The 17,889-nt window shown below is 44.9% G+C and overlaps 1 protein-coding gene across 1 annotated transcript in view; it reads right to left on the bottom strand.

Annotated features, from left to right (window-relative positions):
* Positions 1 to 17,889, bottom strand: part of LOC126101041 (transient receptor potential channel pyrexia-like) — a 272,305-nt gene that overhangs the window by 15,801 nt on the left and 238,615 nt on the right. Inside the window, exon 12 of the mRNA XM_049911705.1 lies at positions 8,245 to 8,483. Coding sequence (XP_049767662.1) covers positions 8,245 to 8,483 — 239 coding nt within the window. The remainder of the gene's footprint in view (positions 1 to 8,244; positions 8,484 to 17,889) is intronic.

Here is a 17,889-nt window from a genome sequence, read left to right as displayed (position 1 = left end):
CCAAGCTCTGTTTGACTCAATGCCCAGGCGTATCAAGGCCGTTATTACGGCCAGAGGTGGTTGTTCTGGGTACTGATTTCTCAGGATCTGTGCACCGAAATTGCGTGAAAATATAATCACATGTCAGTTCTAGTGTAATACATTTGTCCAATGAATACCCGTTTATCATCTGCATTTCTTCTTGGTGTAGCAATTTTAATGGCCAGTAGTGTAAATAAGTCATAAATATTGCCTTGAAGACAGGATTAAATACTAAGCGTTATTCTAAATGAAGGACCCATTTTCAAAACTTCGTATTTATTAAAGTACAAATCCAAAATGAACGAGCTTTATATCAATGAAAAGAGGAAGTTTCAGATTTATTTTTCATAATGTTCAATATCAATTTAATAAATTTAGTAATTTGTAATAATTTGATATTAATTAGTTTTAATAATTGTAAATGTGATAAATGCTATAAAAGCTCAATGTGGTCACCGTCGGCTGCACGGCAAATATCGACGCGGTAGCCAAACTCGTCCCATACACGCGAAAGCGTATCTGCTGTTGCTGAGTGCACGGCAGCAGTGACCCGGTTTCGCAGATTCAGAGTAGCTGGACAGGCGGGACGTAAACAGCTTCCTTCACATAACCCCATAATAAATAATCGCAGGGTGTGAGATCAGGAGATCTCGGTGGTCAGAAGTGCAGAGCTATGTCCTCAAGTCCCCTGCGACCGATCCAGCTTTGAGGAAGGCAGTCATTCAAAATGCCTCGTACATCACGGTGCCAATGGGGCAGAGTTCCATTCTGTTGGAAAATGAAGTCCTGGGAATCTTCCAGAACATGAGGAAACAGCCATTGTTCCGATATATCCAGGTACGTGATTCCCGTTACAGTTCCCTCCGCAAAGAAAAATGGTCCATAAATCTTTCTACGGGATACGGCACAGAACGAACTGATCTTCGGTGAGCAAACTCTGTCTCAGAACTTTCCACACAGTTGGTTGGGGTATTCCAAGTTCTCGACTCGCTCTGTTGGTAGACTTGCTGGAACTGCGCACAAAACTTTCTTGAATCCGTTGGACATCATCCTCTGACACAGGCTGTCAGCCTGTGCTTTTTCCTTTGCACGCACCCCCAGTCTGTTTAAATTGCTCAAACCAATGCTTTTGCGATTGGGTGGTTGAATACCGAATTCGTCCGAAAAGCCCACTGCACTGCAATTTGCGACTCACTTTTCGCGAACTCAAGAACGCAGAAAACCTTGTGCTCCACAGTCGCCATCTCACTCACAACTGAAAGTCAAACGGAATGACGGCCCTATTGCCGCACAAACTCTACGGGCCGCTTCTGAAACCATCAGTGCCCCTCCCCCCCCCCCCCCCGCCCCCCCCCCTCCCCCGGCACCCACCCGCCAAAAACTTTGAAACTTCCTCTTTTCATTGGCATAAAGCTTCTTCATTTTGGATTCGTACTTGAATACATATGAATTTTGGAAAATGGGCCCATCATTTAGAATAACCCTCTATATACTTATCGCTACGCATGTGACAGCAACCACTATCAATGTTTCAAAACACAGCTCATAAAAACATAATTTTTCCAGAGCTCATACGTCGGATTTTATTGATGGTGGAAAGGTAGGGTGAATTGTTATGTATAGTCCTTGGATAACAACCGCTATCAATGTTTCAACACAGGGCATAAAAACATGATTTTTCCAGGGCTCCTATTTCCGATTTTGTTGATGGGGGAAAGGTCGGGTGAATTGTTATGTATAGTCCTTGGATTAGTGAATCCATGTATAACGAACAGTTACTGTAACTATCCTGCAGTATACGATCAAAATTTGAATATATCACACTTCGTCCGGCTTAGGAAGATGAAGAAAATCGATTGGTTCTTTTTGCATTAAGTGTGGTTTACGGTAGGCTTTAAGGAGTTCATGGAGGTACCATTTAGTTTATGGGCGGTTACTGAGGAAACTGGAAAAAACGTTCCCACGATCTTTCGCCGTCAGCAACGAATGTCTAAGTAACTAACCACAGAAAACTTCTCAAATTTTAACGGTGCATTTTATAAACGTTTGTCTACAAGCATCATCGTCCAGTTTTCAAAAATCTTTATTCGTCATCGAGAAAAGAACCAAAAACATGATTTTGGGTACCAAAATCGAGCCGCGAATTCCGAGACTGCTTTGCACAGCAAATGCCTGTAACTCTTAAGATACATTCCTAACTTCTAAGATCCCATTCTCGAACAACCTCGAAAACATTCTGGATGTCTTTATGACAATGAGGTTCAAACTTACCCTACTTGTATACTATAAATAAGCACGTAAAATCTGGTGTGATGCGAATACGTTGTTTATAAAATGACGTAGCACGGAGAAATATGATAGAAGCTGTCTTCGTTATCATCGGAAGGGTCCTGGGGAACCTACACAACATTTTTGAGCACTAAAATCAGTTCTCAAGTACAATATTAGTTTTCCGTTTTTTTCGGTTTCACACAAGTAAACTATCAAAGCCGGCCGCGGTGTCCGAGCGGTTCTAGGCGTTTCAGTCCGGAACCGCGCTGCTGTTACGCAGGTCCGAATCCTGCCTCGGACATGGATGTGTGTGATGTCCTTAGGCTAGTTATGTTTAAGTAGTTCTAAGTCTAGGGGACTGATGACCTCAGATGTTAAGTCCCATAGAGCTTAGAGCCATTTGAACCATTTTTGAACCAGTTTCACATTTTATCACTATTCATTATTTTCTATTTGAACTATTTACACAATCTGACTATTTAATCATTTATACATTTTGACTATTTATTCCGTCTACATTGCACGAACGGATAATGGAATGCGGATTCAATGAACTCTTGTTTGGCCTGTACCAGTGGTTACGTAATCCTGAAACAACTTGTATTATCATTGCAACAGATTTAATCAGTCCGTTGTTCCAAGATCCAAACACAGTCCTCTTCCTAACTTATATGGGCACCAATGGGTGCTCACCCTCCCAAAGAAAGTAGCATATTTATGAGTTATGCGGAAAGTCTAACCGCTGTTTTGAATTTATTCATTTATTTCCTTGAATCATTTTAAGAACATATTCATCACTCTAACTTATTAAAAATAATCTCGTTCAATCCTAGATCCTCCCTAAAAATGACATATATTCTCAACGAAAGTTAACAAGATTAAACGTTAGGGAATCGACTTACATGATGTTCGGGTAAATAAATGAAATACTGACCACGAAGGGTCTCAAATGGCCTACTGCAGCTAACGGAAAGTTAATTAAGTAGGAAACTACTTAGAAAAATCATATCATATATATAGAGAGAGAAATAAGTGGGATAAAGCAACACACTGTGTCAGAGCTAGGTTAGGACTGAGTCTATGAAAAATAAGTCGTGGATTACGTTCATAAAATCAATTTATTTATTCAAAACAGCCTCCCTCTGAATCAAACACAGCTGAAATCGTTTTAAAAATGTTTTTAAACAGTCTCTGAGGCCCTTTTTTGGAGTTTGCATTTAGAATACATTACAGTTTTCTTAGATGCCCTTAAATGCATCTTAACAGTGTTCTTTCACTGCCAAGTTCAGCCTGTGGAACAAGCAAAAATCGGTTGCGGAAAAATCGGATGAATACGGCAGGTGATCCAAGACAGAGAAGCGTTTGCTGGCCAAACACTCGCCCACGATCGTCGTTTTTCCGGCAGAGGCGTTGTCGCGGAAGTGCGACCAGGAACCTGCCTATCGGTTTTCGGGTCGATTTCGACGAATTGACTGGCTGATGTGCTTAACTTAACACAAAACTTAATACTGCCTCATCACTTCACCGCCATTTTCCGACTATTGTCAGACAGATACTGTTACATTCGCAGCCAGGATGCCTGCTGCAACGATGCCTATGCTTTTACCTTTACGCAGTTTTTGTTCAAACTTCACGAATCATAACGCCACAACTCGCCACAAGATAGCACTGCAGTTTGAAATGTCACTTTAAATGTCACACAAGCTGTCCTAACGTAACTGGCTCACACGGTGTATAACTGACTCGCTATAAAGTGAGTCCATGGAACATGTGGTATGTTAACTATCAAAATCCTCAGTTCAGTTCAATAATCAATTATTCAAAATGACAGTCACAATCGCATTATTTATTTTGCCGCCAGTCGGTTTCAACCCGTGATGGGGTCATCTTCAGGGCAGTTTACACCATTTGGTCGCTCGCTGGGGTCGTCACCCTGCCTGTGCACGGTTGGTAACTAGTTAGGCATAGTTACCAACCGTGCACAGGCAGTGTGACGACTCCAGCGAGCGACCAAATGGTGTAAATTGCCCTGAAGATGACCCCATCGCGGGTTGAAACCGGTTGGCGGCAAAATAAAGAATACGATTGTGACTGCCATTTTGAATAATTGATTATAAGTAATTTAATCGCAGCTATCTCCACACAACTATGTTGTCTAAAACTTCAGTTCAATAAAACGTCTCGGAGCCCAGGCAATTAAAGCTCAAGGTATGTGCGAACGAAGCCAGCAGTCAGCGGAGCAATGCAGCAGTGTTACTTACTTAAGCAGCGATCTCCAATGTTCACATATGGCATCTTGGTGGCGATAGGATGAGAAAAACTTCATAACAGGACACTCTACTGCCCACGAGGTCGCATCATTGAACACATTTCTCCAAAAGTGTCCTAACTAAAGAATTGGTTACATCGCCGACACCAGATCACCGACAGCGGAGAAACTGGTTATATCGATGGCTCCTGTTCACCACAGGTGAGACTATTACAAATTCCTGAAATATTTAGAGCCAGAGTTTATCGTGCGAATAAAATCCTAACGGGCTGTGTATCACATTGCTTCAGGCATCCTGGATGTTGCAATACACTGAATGATGCATCAGACGCTTGTCTGCAAATAACTGCACTGTCCAGTAACATTAAAGTGACCACCTGTCAGCCAGCTAGTGTGGCCGAGCGGTTCTGGGCGCTTCAGTCTGGAACCGCGCGACAACTACTGCCGCAGGTTCGAATCCTACCTCGGCCATCGATGTGTGTGATGCCCTTATGTTAGTTGGGTTTAAATAGTTCTAAGTTCTAGGGGACTGATGACCTCAGATGTTCAGTCCCATAGTGCTCAGAGCCATTTGAACCATTTTTGAACCACCTGTCAACAGCCTGAACACCTAACTTTTGCGGCCGTCCGCTGTGGCAGAGCGGCTCTAGGCGCTTCAGTACGGAACCACGCTGCTGCTACGGTCGCAAGTTCGAATCCTGCCTCGGGCATCGATGTGTGTGATGTCCTTAGGTTAGTTAGGTTTAAGTAGTTCTAAGTCTAGGGGACTGATGACCTCAGATGTTAAGTCCCATAGTGCTTAGAGCCATTTGAACCCAACTTTTGCCGCGTCAGACGTGCAAGAAGAAGGCCAGTGAGGTTCTGGCAAGTGCCGAGAGGGATGACGTCATACTGACTCCAGTGCCGTCGCCAGCTGCGCCAGGTTTCTTGTTTGAGGATCCATAGCGTGAACAGCCCGATCGATGTGGTCCCACAGATTGTCGATTCAGTTTACGGTTGACTCATCCTGGTTTTCTTCGAACCACGCATGTACTCTACGAGCTGTGCGACATGTTGTAACGTTGTACTGGTAGATGCCACCGTGCCAAACTGTATGTCGAGAAGGATATGGTCCCCAAGGATAGAGGCATACTTGAGTTGCCTTCTGTGTCTTTCAGAATGACGAGATCACGCAGAGAAAGCCAGGAAAACATTCCCCAAACCATAACGCTCTCTCCTCTGGCGTGGACTCGTTTCCTTTCAGACATTTCACGCCGTGCATATCAATGGCCATGTGTCCGTTGGAGCATAAAACTTGATTTATCTGAGAAGGCCATTTGTTGCCACTCAGTGGACATCCATTTGCCGTACTGGAGTGAAAATTTGAGCCTTTGTCGCTGCATGGGTGGATGAACCAGGTGCCTAACGCGGAGGCTCATACTCAGCAACGTTTGGTGAACGGTCGTTGAAGAGACACTTTTGGTATCCCCTTGGTTCATCTGGGCGGTCAGCTCCTCAACAGTTGCACGTGTATTCTGACGTACACACTTCAGCAGCCATCGTTCACCCGTGTCATCTGTGGCCCACACTTGCCTCGGCACCGGTTAGGGATAATGCTATTTTGCCATGCACGGTATACTTAACCACAGCGGCACAACCTAGTTGTTTCGGAAATGCTTCCACCCTTGGCCCAAAAGCCAAAGATCGTGCTCTTCTGGATCTCCCCCTTTCAGCAGTACGACAACGACTGCACTGTGTCCCCTCCCTCCCTCCCCATCTCCCTACCTTCTTCACCGATGAGCGTAATACACCTTCCTCTGCTAGTGCTGCCATCTACCGTCTGTGGGTGGTTATTGTTCAGTTTTACGTCAAACGAAGGCTGTTATCACTTAATATCAACGAACCGTGTATTAAAGCAGTGCGAAAAACAGTCTTGCGATCCACAATTTGAGAATGTCCGCCCCTGGTAGCTGAGTGGTCAGCGCGACGGAATGTCATACCTAACGGCCCGAGTTCGATTTCCGGCTAGGTCGGACATTTTCTTCGCTCAGGGGCTGGATTTTTTGTTGTCCTTATCACCGTCATTTCATCCCCATCGACACGCAAGTCGCCGAAGTGGCGTCAACTCGAAAGACTTGCACCAGGCGACCAGTCTACCCGACGGGAGACCCTAGCCACATGGCAGTTCCATTTCCATTTGAGAATGGATAATGTAAGGTGAAATAAAATAAAAGTCACCATTTGATAGCCCAAAAAAGCAGTAAGAGTGACTACATCCCCGTGCAGAGTGCGTTGAGGCATTGCTGTGTAGTAAAAACTTCCCCATATACAGTTTCCCACTCCTTTCTATTTGATAGCCTCCTGTAATCTCGCCATGACTGTTATGAACGTAATCTGTAGACGCCATATGATGTCAGTCCAAAAAATAATCAGCAACACATCACCCAGTAGTTTTTCAGTATTCATCATTTTCTGTGGTGTTCAATCCACATATTTCCACTGTTCTGCTCTTCTCCTTTGTCTCGGTATCATAGTGAGTACACCAGCACTCGTCGATGGTAATTAGGCGACTAAAGAAGTCATCTGTATTGGCGTTACACACCAGCAACGTTTACATTGCTGCCTCAAAAATGGCTCAAATGGCTCTAAGCAGTATGGGACTGAACATCTGAGGTCACCAGTCCCCTGGACTTAGAACTACTACAACCTAACTAACCTAAGGACATCACACACATCTATGCCCGAGGCAGGATTCGAACCTGCGACCGCAGCAGCAGCGCGGTTTCGGACTGAAGCGGCTATAGCCGCTCGGTCACCGAGGCCGGCGTTGCTGTCACAGTTCGATTAGCTTTCTGAATGGATGTGAGCAGTCGCGGGACCCAGTGGTTGGCGATCTGTACCATGTACGAAATTTCATGCGAAATTTTGAAAATTGCTTCATGACCGATTTTCACTTCTTCCAACTATCTCCTCGATTGTGGCACACCCGTCTTTGAGCACCAGGACCTCCTTTCTTTTTCGTTCTTCCAAATTTGGAGCGTTTGCTCCATGTACCTGTTGTGTCAAATAATGGTGTACTGTTGCCCTATACTTCTACCAACTCATAAAGAACTGTTGCAGAGTTGTGCCCCTTCAAATGCAGAAAAGGTATTACGTTACGGCATTTCACTCTAAAAAGAGCTGCGCTATTTCTTTTTTTCTGTCTCCTCTAGCTAGATACTGTGGTGCAGGATTTGCAATGCTGCAGACATGTACCTGCACATAGACAAAATTTATTACATCTCTTGTTTTTAGGTGTTCGATGTGACAATGAAAACTTTTGCCGGCCGTTGTGGCCGAGCTGTTCTAGGCGCTTCAGTCAAGAACCACGCTGCTGCTACGGTCGCAGGTTCGAATCCTGCCTCGGGCATGGATGTGTTTGATGTCCTTAGGTTAGTTAGGTTTAAGTAGTTCTAAGTCTAGGGGACTGATGACCTCAGATGTTAAGTCCCATAGTCTTTCGAGCCATTTGAACAACTTTTGAAAACTTTACGAGTGTGCTATGTTCGCTAGGACAGGAAACCGTGAATACTGAGTAACACAGAGGATCATCCACACACACACTGCTCATCCATTACTCGTTTCGAGTATTAGATATCGGACACACTTAACGATTCGTGATGCTCTAAAAGTAAATAAAGGATGCATTGGGATTTTGGGGTTACCCAGAGGCACGACGGCGGTTCCTGAGGGCCAGGCCGACCAGTGACTCGAGCACCCTGGTGGAGAGCGATGACGTGCTGCCCAGGACGGGTTGTGTCGTGAAAGTTGGGTCGATGCGCACGAAGCTCGACATGCGCAGCCGCTCCCGGCACACGGTGATCCGCTGGGTCAGCTTCTCCAGGTGCACCACGAACTCGGCCTGCTTCAGCAGCTTCCGGACGTGGCCCACAGTCTGCAGCTCCTGCAACAAGGACCAGACCTTCACCACTCTCACTCATCATCAGCTCCTCGTGGAATACTGTCGAATCCCTGCACCTGGGCCGGAATCTAGAGCACCTGCAACTACCACCAGACTCTCACCGCTTTCAACCTGCACCAGATCTTCCTGGAGCACTGTAGACTGGACTTTCTTCTGGAATTGCAGCAGATGCACCAAAATCTACAGCTCAAGCAGCAAGGACACGCAAATCGCCAAAGTGGAGTCCATTTGAAAGATTTGCAATAGACTACTGAGCCACTCAAAATTATTGTTATTGTTTCATACAGAGTATTCGACATTAAATTAACTATTCGTCTGAGGAATTTTGGCTGAGCTGAAGTTTCAATGTGAACGAATTTCCCCAAATTGGTGGCGGAACAGGTTTATCAGATATTATATAGTCCTGTTACTGGCATTCACGTAACTAACGAAACAATAAATACCATTTCTTTTTTACCGTGAACTGATTTCTAATTTACAGTATTCATTATACACAACATAGTTCGATCTAATAAAAAACACACAACACTGTAAAGTAATACAATTACCTGCAGAAAAACAGAGTCATGCAACCTACAGCTTGAGAAGGAATAAGATAAAGCCGAAATGAAAGAAGAGGCAAAATCATCATCAATCTCATTCTGCACTAGCTCTGTTTGGGACACAGTCAGTTTGACATTATTCTGGAGTCATTGCAGATAGACCCATCTCTAACGCTCATGCAGCGCACACCACACACAAAATGTGTATCAGTTTATTTGCAGGCCTTGAGGAACAGCAGAACTGGTCTTCTTCAGATGTTTGAAGATTGCACTTCCTTCAGCATGGAAAAGATCGGCGCGAATGAGTACATATTTTTTTGAGCCATGTAAACTCTCTAAGCGGGCTAAGGCTTCCATCCAGTCACTCGTTGACCACTCTGGTTTGGTAACAGAAGATAGCGAAAGGAAGGCCCGAGGTTTACATTCTACGCTTAAGAAATCATTCACTCAGGAGATCGAACAAACGTACCGTCATTTGACAATCGCACAGTCCCGTATGGATGACATAGTAATAAGCATCCCTGGCGTAGAGAAACAAATGAAAGAGTTGAAAGCAAAGGTCCGGATGTAATCAAAATTTGGTTTTACGAAGAGTATTCTACGTCACTGGCCCCTTACGTACTTTCCATTTATGGCGAATCTCTCGACCAGCGCAAAGTGACATACGACTGGAAAAAAGCGCAGGTGACTCCTGTGTATAAAAAGGGTAAAAGAACGAGCCCGCAAAATTACAAACAAATATCCTTAACATAGTTTTGTTGCAGAATTCTAGAGCATATTCTAAGTTCGAAAATAATTTAATGTCCTAGAGACCGAAAAGCTCATTTTCACGAATCAGTACGGCTTAAGAAATCATCGCTCGTGCGAAACCCAGCTTGCTCTTTTCTCACATGATATACTGCGAACTATGGATGAAGGGCAACAGGCAGATTCCATATTTCTAGATTTCCGAAAATCATTCGACACGATACCCCACTGCAGACTGTGAATGAAGGAACGTGCGTACGGAATAATCTCCGAGGTATGTGACTGGCTCGGAGACTGTTACTTCCACGACCACGACGGCGAGAGTTCATCGCAGACTGCAGTATCATCAGGAGTGACCCAGGGTACTGCGATAGGATGGTTGCTGTTTTATATACAACTAAATGATCTGACAGACAGGGTGCGCAGTAATCTGCGGTTGTTCGCTAATGATGCTGCGGTGCATAGGAAGGTAAGTGACTGTAGATTGATAAGGATCACCTAGAGACAATTTCTAGTTGGTGTGATGAGTGGCAGCTGGCTCTTAGCTTTAAAAAAATGTAAGTTAATGTGGATGAGTAGGAAAAATAAACCCATAACGCTCGCATGCAGCATTAGTCGTGTGCTGCTTGACGCAGTCACGTCGATTAAATATCTGGTCGTAACGTTGCGAAGCGATATGAAATGGAACGAACATTTGAGGATTGTCGTAGGGAAGGTGAATGGACGACTTCGGTTTACTGGAAGGATTTTATAGAGTGTGGTTCATCTGTAAAGGAGATCGCAGATACGACGCTAGTGTGACTTATCCCTGAGTATCACTCGAGTGTCTGAGATTCGCACCAGGTCGGATTGAATGAAGACATGGAAGCGATCCAGATGTGAGCTACTACATTTCATACTGGTAGGTTCGATCAGCGTATGAGTGTTACTGATATGCTTCGGGAGCTCAAGTGAGAATACCTGAAGGAAAGAAGACATTCATTTCCAAGAACACTACTGAGAAAGTCAAGAGAACAGGCATTTGAAGCTTACTCTAACAATTCTACCGCAGTCAACATACATTTCGCGTAGGGAAAACGAAGATAAGATACGAGAAATTAGGACTCATACGTAGGCATGGAGACAGTCGTTTTTCCTCGCTCTATCTGCGAGTGGAATATACCGTACGGAAGCTTGTTGTATCTGTATGTAGATGTAGATGAAGAAGAGCGTCATGGAAGTACTGAAAAAACTGAATTGGCAGACTCTTGTAGAGATAGGGAAAATATTCTTTGAAATCGTTCTTACAAAATTACAAAGACCAGTGTCAATTATGTTTCAGCCCCTACTTACCTCACGCGTAGAGAGGCATTTAAGCAGTTACTCTTCATGCGCTCCATATGCAATAGGGACGGGAAAAAACCGTAACATGTGTTACCGTACAGCGTATCCTTCGCTATACTCTTGATAGTTCTTTGCAATGTATGCACACTGAAGAGCCAGAAAAACTGGTGGTACACCTGCTTAAAATCGTGTAGGGTCCCCGGAGCCACTCTTCAGCAGTTGTGGGCCTGTGGGGTGTTGCATTGTCCTGCTGGTATTGCCAAAGTCCGTTGGAATGGACACTGGACATGAATGGATGCAGGAGATCAAACTCGATGCTCACGTACGTGTCAGCGGTCATAGTCGTATCAAACGTATTATGAGTCCCATATCACTCCAACTGCACACTTCACACTCCATTACAGAGCCTCCACCAGCTTGAACAGTCCCCTGCTGACATGCAGGGTCCACGGATTTATGAGGTTTCCTCCATACCTGCACCCGTCCATCCACTCGATACAACCTGAAACAAGACTCGTCCGGCCTGGCAACATGTTTCTAGTCAACAGTCCAATGTCGGTGTTGACCGGGCCAAGCGAGGTGTGTCGTGCAGTCATCAAGGGTACACGAGTGGCCTTCGGCTCCGAAAGCCAATATCGGCGATGTTTCGTTCAATGGTTCGCACACTGAGGCTTGCTGATGGCCCAGAATTGAAATCTGTAGCAATTTGCGGAAGAGTTGCACTTCTGTTACGTCGAAAGATTCTCTTCATTCGTCGTCGGTCCCGTACTTGCAGGATCTTTTTCTCGTCACAGCGATGTCGGAGAGTTGATGTTTTATCGGACTCCTGATATTCAGGGTACACTCGTGAAATGGTCTTAGGGGGAAAATCCCCACTTCATCGCTACCTCGGAGATGCTGTGTCCCATCCCTCGTGCGCCGACTATAACAACACGTTCAAACTCTCTTAAATCTTGATAACCTGCCATTGTAGCAGCGGTAACCGATCTAACAACTGCGTCAGACACTTGTTGTCTTATTTAGGCGGTGCCGACCGCAGCGCCGTATTTCGCATGTTTGCATATCTCTGTATTTGAATATGCATGCCTATATCAGTTTCTTTGGTGCTTCAGTTTATATATCTGTCTAGCAGATGAACGAACCATCTACACTCATCTCATCCGTAAATGTCTATGCACTCTACCAAGCGAATATGTGCAGTATCCACACTGTGGTCATAAGAGCCGAATGATCTTCAAGGGATCCAGTAGTTTAGAAGGTAATGAGACACAGCTATAGTGTGTTACCCATGTTATTCACCCTGCATATAAAGAAGGTTGTAAACAAGTTAAAGTTTACGGAGGGGACACGACACGTTAAGGTTTGCCGATAACGTCTTAATTCTGTTAGAAATGGCAAATGATTTGGAAGATGAATTAAAATAATTTCGTGTGACGAGGGCCTCCCGTCCGGTAGACCATTCGCTTTCGATTTGACACCACTTCGGCGACTTGCGCGTCGATGGAGATGAAATGGTGATGATTAGGACAGCAGCCTCTGATCGGAGAAAATCTCCGACGCAGCCGGGAATGGAACCCGGGCCCTTAGAATAGACATTCTGTCGCGCTGACCACGCAGCTACCGGGGGCGGACGGAAGATGATTTTAACTTAAAGGATAGTATATTAAAAGAGCCTGTAAGGTGAAAACCAATGAATTAAATTAGAGGTAATGTGATGTATTTTCATAAAATATTAAATTAGGCAATGTTGAGACTGTTAGAGTATGAAACAGGACACTGAAAGTGGAAGATTTTTTTTGCTGAAACAGGACACTGAAAGTGGAAGATATTTTTTGCCACTTTGGCAGCAGAGTAATTGACGATGTGTGAAGCAAAGAGGCTATAAAACCTCATTGCCAACAGGATTAATAGCGTTTCTGTAACAGGGAAGGTTCTGACATCGAATACAAACATAAAGTAGATTTTTCTGAAAGTACCAAAACGTGCTGAAAATTAATTCCTCTGAATTTTCGGTGTGAGAACTCTTAAAGCATTTTAAGCAAAACGAACGTTATTAACAATGTACACCTTTACTCTTCATGTGTACATATTTATCTCTCAACATAATCACCCTGGCGAGAAACGCATTCCTCCCAAGGAGAGGCCAGTTTGTTCGTACTGTCACTGTAGAATGTTTGGCTTTGTTGACGGAATCGTAGTCTCACCTCTGTTGGCAACGCCTCTACCAAAGTGAAGTCGTCGAAGGCGTTCTTCAAGTTCTGGAAACAGATGAAAATCAGATGGGGCCATGTCGGTACAATATGGAGAAAGATCGACGACATTTAACGCAAGGCGTCGGACTATTGCAGACGTCGCAGCGCTTGTGTGTGGTCTGGAATTGTCAACCTTAAGGAGAAGGTGTCCCATGTGTGGACGAACTCTTCCAATTCGAAACTCGATTACAGCACGCTGTTTCTCACGCACCGACACACACTAAGGTGAAGAAAGTGATGGGCTAACGATGTGCATATACAGGGTGAGTCACCTAACGTTACTGCTGGATATATTTCGTAAACCACATCAAATACTGACGAATCGATTCCACAGACCGAACGTGAGGAGAGGGGCTAGTGTAATTGGTTAATACAAACCATAAAAAAATGCACGGAAGTATGTTTTTTAACACAAACCTACGTTTTTTAAAATGGAACCCCGTTAGTTTTGTTAGCACATCTGAACATATAAACAAATACGTAATCAGTGCCGTTTGTTGCATTGTAAAATGTTAATTACATTCGGAGATATTGTAACCTAAAGTTGACGCTTGAGTACCACTCCTCCGCTGTTCGATCGTGTGCATCGGAGAGCACCGAATTACGTAGGGATCCAAAGGGAACGGTGATGGACCTTAGGTACAGAAGAGACTGGAACAGCACATTACGTCCACATGCTAACACCTTTTTATTGGTCTTTTTCACTGACGCACATGTACATTACCATGAGGGGTGAGGTACACGTACACACGTGGTTTCCGTTTTCAATTACGGAGTGGAATAGAGTGTGTCCCGACATGTCAGGCCAATAGATGTTCAATGTGGTGGCCATCATTTGCTGCACACAATTGCTATCTCTGGCGTAATGAATGTCGTACACGCCGCAGTACATCTGGTGTAATGTCGCCGCAGGCTGCCACAATACGTTGTTTCATATCCTCTGGGGTTGTAGGCACATCACGGTACACATTCTCCTTTAACGTACCCCACAGAAAGAAGTCCAGAGGTGTAAGATCAGGAGAACGTGCTGGCCAATTTATGCGTCCTCCACGTCCTATGAAACACCCTTCGAAAGTGTACCTCACCCCTCATGGTAATGTACATGTGCGTCAGTGAAAAAGACCAATAAAAAGGTGTTAGCATGTGCACGTAATGTGCTGTTCCAGTCTCTTCTGTACCTAAGGTCCATCACCGTTCCCTTTGGATCCCTACGTAATTCGGTGCTCTCCGATACACACGATCGAACAGCGGAGGAGTGGTACTCAAGCGTCAACTTTAGGTTACAATATCTCCGAATGTAATTAACTTTTTACAATGCAACAAACGGCACTGATTACGTATTTGTTTATATGTTCAGATGTGCTAACAAAACTAACGGGGTTCCATTTAAAAAAACGTAGGTTTGTGTTAAAAAACATACTTCCGTGCATTTTTTTGTGGTTTGTATTAACCAATTACACTAGCCCCTCCCCTCATGTTCGGTCTGTGGAATCGATTCGTCAGTATTTGATGTGGTTTACGAAATATATCCAGTGGTAATGTTAGGTGACTCACCCTGTATACAGACGGCGGCAGTATCACGTGCACAAGATATAAAAGGGCAGTGCATTTGGCGAAGCTATCACTTAGGTGGGTCGCGTGAAGTGGTTTAAGACGTGATTAGAGCCGCACGAGGGAAACATTTTGGAAATTTGTGGTAAGTTCCTATGGGACCAAAGTGCTGAGATCATCGATCCCTAGGCTTGCACATTACTTAGTCTAACGGAAACTAACTTACTCTAAGAACAACATATACACCGATAGCCGAGGAAGAACTCGAACCTCCGACGTGGGGAGCCGCGCGTACCGTGGCAAGGCGCCCTAGACCGCACGGCCACCCCGCGCGGCCGCACGAGGGAACGAGGGAATTAGCAGACTTTGAACGCGGAGTGGTAGTTGGAGCTAGACGTATGGGACATTCCATTTTGGAAATCGTTATGGAATTCAGTATTCTGAGATCCACAGCGTCAAGAGTGTGCCGAGAATACCAAGTCTCGGTCATTATCTCTCACCATCGAGGCCATAGTGGTCGACGGCCTTCACTTAACGACCGAGACCAGCTGCGTTTGCGTAGAGTTGTCTGTGCCAACAGGCAAGCAACACCGCGTGAAATAGCCGCACAAATCAATATGGGACGTACGACGAAAATATCCGTTAGGACGGAGCGGCGAAATTTGGCGATAATTCGCTACGGCAGCAGACGGCCGAACAAGTGCCTTTGCTAACGGCACCACATCGCCTGCATTGCCTCTCCTGGGCTCGTGACCATACCAGTTGGACTCTAGACAACTGAAAAAACGTGTCCTGGTCAGCTGAAACCCGATTTCAATTGATAACAGCTGACAGTAGGGATCGTGTGTGGTGCAGACCCCACGAATCCGTGGACGCAAGTTACCAACAAGGCACTCTGAAACTTGGTGGTAGCTTCGTAATGGGGTAGGCTGTGTTTACATGGAATGGACTGGGTCCTCTGATCCAACTGAACCGACCACTGATCAGAAATTCTTATGTTTGGCTCCTTCGAGACCATTTGTATTCATGGACTTAATGCTCCCAAACAGTGATGTCTCCGGGCCAAAGTTGTTCGCGACTGGTTTGAAGGACATTCTGGACAATTAGAGCAAATTATTTGGTCTCCCAGATCGCTCGACATGAATCCAATCGAACATTTATGGCACATAATCCGGAGTCAGTTCGTGCACAAAATCCTGCATCGGCAACACTTTCGCAGTTACGGACAGCTATAGAGGCGGCATGGCACAGTATTTCTGCAGGGTCCTTCCAACGACTTGTTGAGTCCATGCCACGTCCAGCTGCTGCATTTGGCGGGCAGAAGGAGGTCCGACACGATATTAGGAGATATCCCATGACTTTTGTCACCTCATTGTAGTTAAGGTACACACTGCACAGTTACACGCTGCAATGCGGATCCTTCTAACGGCAGAGGGCTGCAGATATGTAGATATGAAGAATGTTTACTTTGAAATGTTAATAATGTTTGTTTTATTTAAAAAGCTTTAAGGGTTTTCAGATGAAAAATTCTGAGATGTTAATTTTCAGAACACACTTGTGTTTGTCTGGCTTACACGCGAGTGGAACGTGGACGACAAGCAGCTGTGAGAAGAGGAGAGTAGAAACCTTTGAAATTTAGTTTAAAGGCCGGCCGCGGTGGTCTCGCGGTTAAGGCGCTCAGTCAGGAACCGCGCGACTGCTACGGTCGCAGGTTCGAATCCTGCCTCGGGCTTGGATGTGTGTGATGTCCTTAGGTTAGTTAGGTTTAAGTAGTTCTAAGTTCTAGGGGACTGATGACCACAGTAGTTAAGTCCCATAGTGCTCAGAGGCATTTGAACCATTTAGTTCAAAGAAGAATGGTGAATAATAGGTGGGTAGATGGAATAGCTAATGAAGAGGCATTGAACTGAAACGGAAAAGAAATAAATTTGTGGGACAACTAGACCAAAATAAGGAGTTAATTGACAAGACACATCCTAAGGTGTCGAAGAGTAGTCAGTTAGGGTGTGGGGTAAGCGTGGCGGGAGGAGGTAAAGCCGTACGTGGAACCAAAGCCACAACTAGAGTAAGCACGTTTAAATGGACGTAAGTTTCAGTAGGTCAGTAGGTAAGGAGAGATGGAGAGACTTGCGCAAGAAAGACTACCGTGGGTAGCTGCAACAACCCAGGCCTTAGGCTGAAGCCGATAACAACGTGATGGGATCATAATGGTCGGAACCGACTCCATGGTGGCCGCACTACATTACAAATAACCTGCAAGGAACTTTATAGTGCATAGCGTAAAGTACTTTATACTTGGTAGCCATTCCCTACCTGTTTTAATCTAAAGGGAGCAGGGAGGAAAGAACTGTCTTTACGGAATATTTTTTTCCCTTATAGTGCATATACTGACGAAAATAATAACTGTTGCATTGTGAAAACTATTACGAAATAGATACTCCAGTGCTCCCATGTCTGTAGGATGTGTTGACTAACACTTCATCGTTAAATGAGTTTATTTTCAGTACAGAAAAAGATCTCTCCCACAGATGGAGAATGATGACCGCTATTGGGCGTATCTAATGCTACTAGGACATTTCTGGTGGAAATCGCAACGCAGCATGTCCAGCCATGTGCATGTGCAGCTTATCGCCATCCTTGATGATACAGGTTTTCACTGACGAAAGGGTGTCCGCCGCTCGTGGTCTCGCGGTAGCGTTCTCGCTTCCCGAGCACGGGGTCCCGGGTTCGATTCCCGGCGGGGTCAGGGATTTTCACCTGCCTCGAGATGACTGGGTGTTTGTGTTGTCCTCATCATTTCATCATCATCCAGGACAGTGGCGAAATTGGACTGAGCAAAGATTGGATAATTGTACGGGCGCTGATAACCACGCAATTGAGCGCCCCACAAACCAAACATCATCATCATCACTGACGTAAGGGGCATGGTAACACCATACCGAAGTATCGCTGAGACAATTGGTTGTAATGCAA

Source organism: Schistocerca cancellata, chromosome 9 (assembly GCF_023864275.1).
Source record: "Schistocerca cancellata isolate TAMUIC-IGC-003103 chromosome 9, iqSchCanc2.1, whole genome shotgun sequence".
Lineage (NCBI taxonomy): Eukaryota > Metazoa > Arthropoda > Insecta > Orthoptera > Acrididae > Schistocerca > Schistocerca cancellata.
Note: the sequence above shows the minus strand (reverse complement) of the source record. Positions and strands in the feature narration are given on the sequence as shown.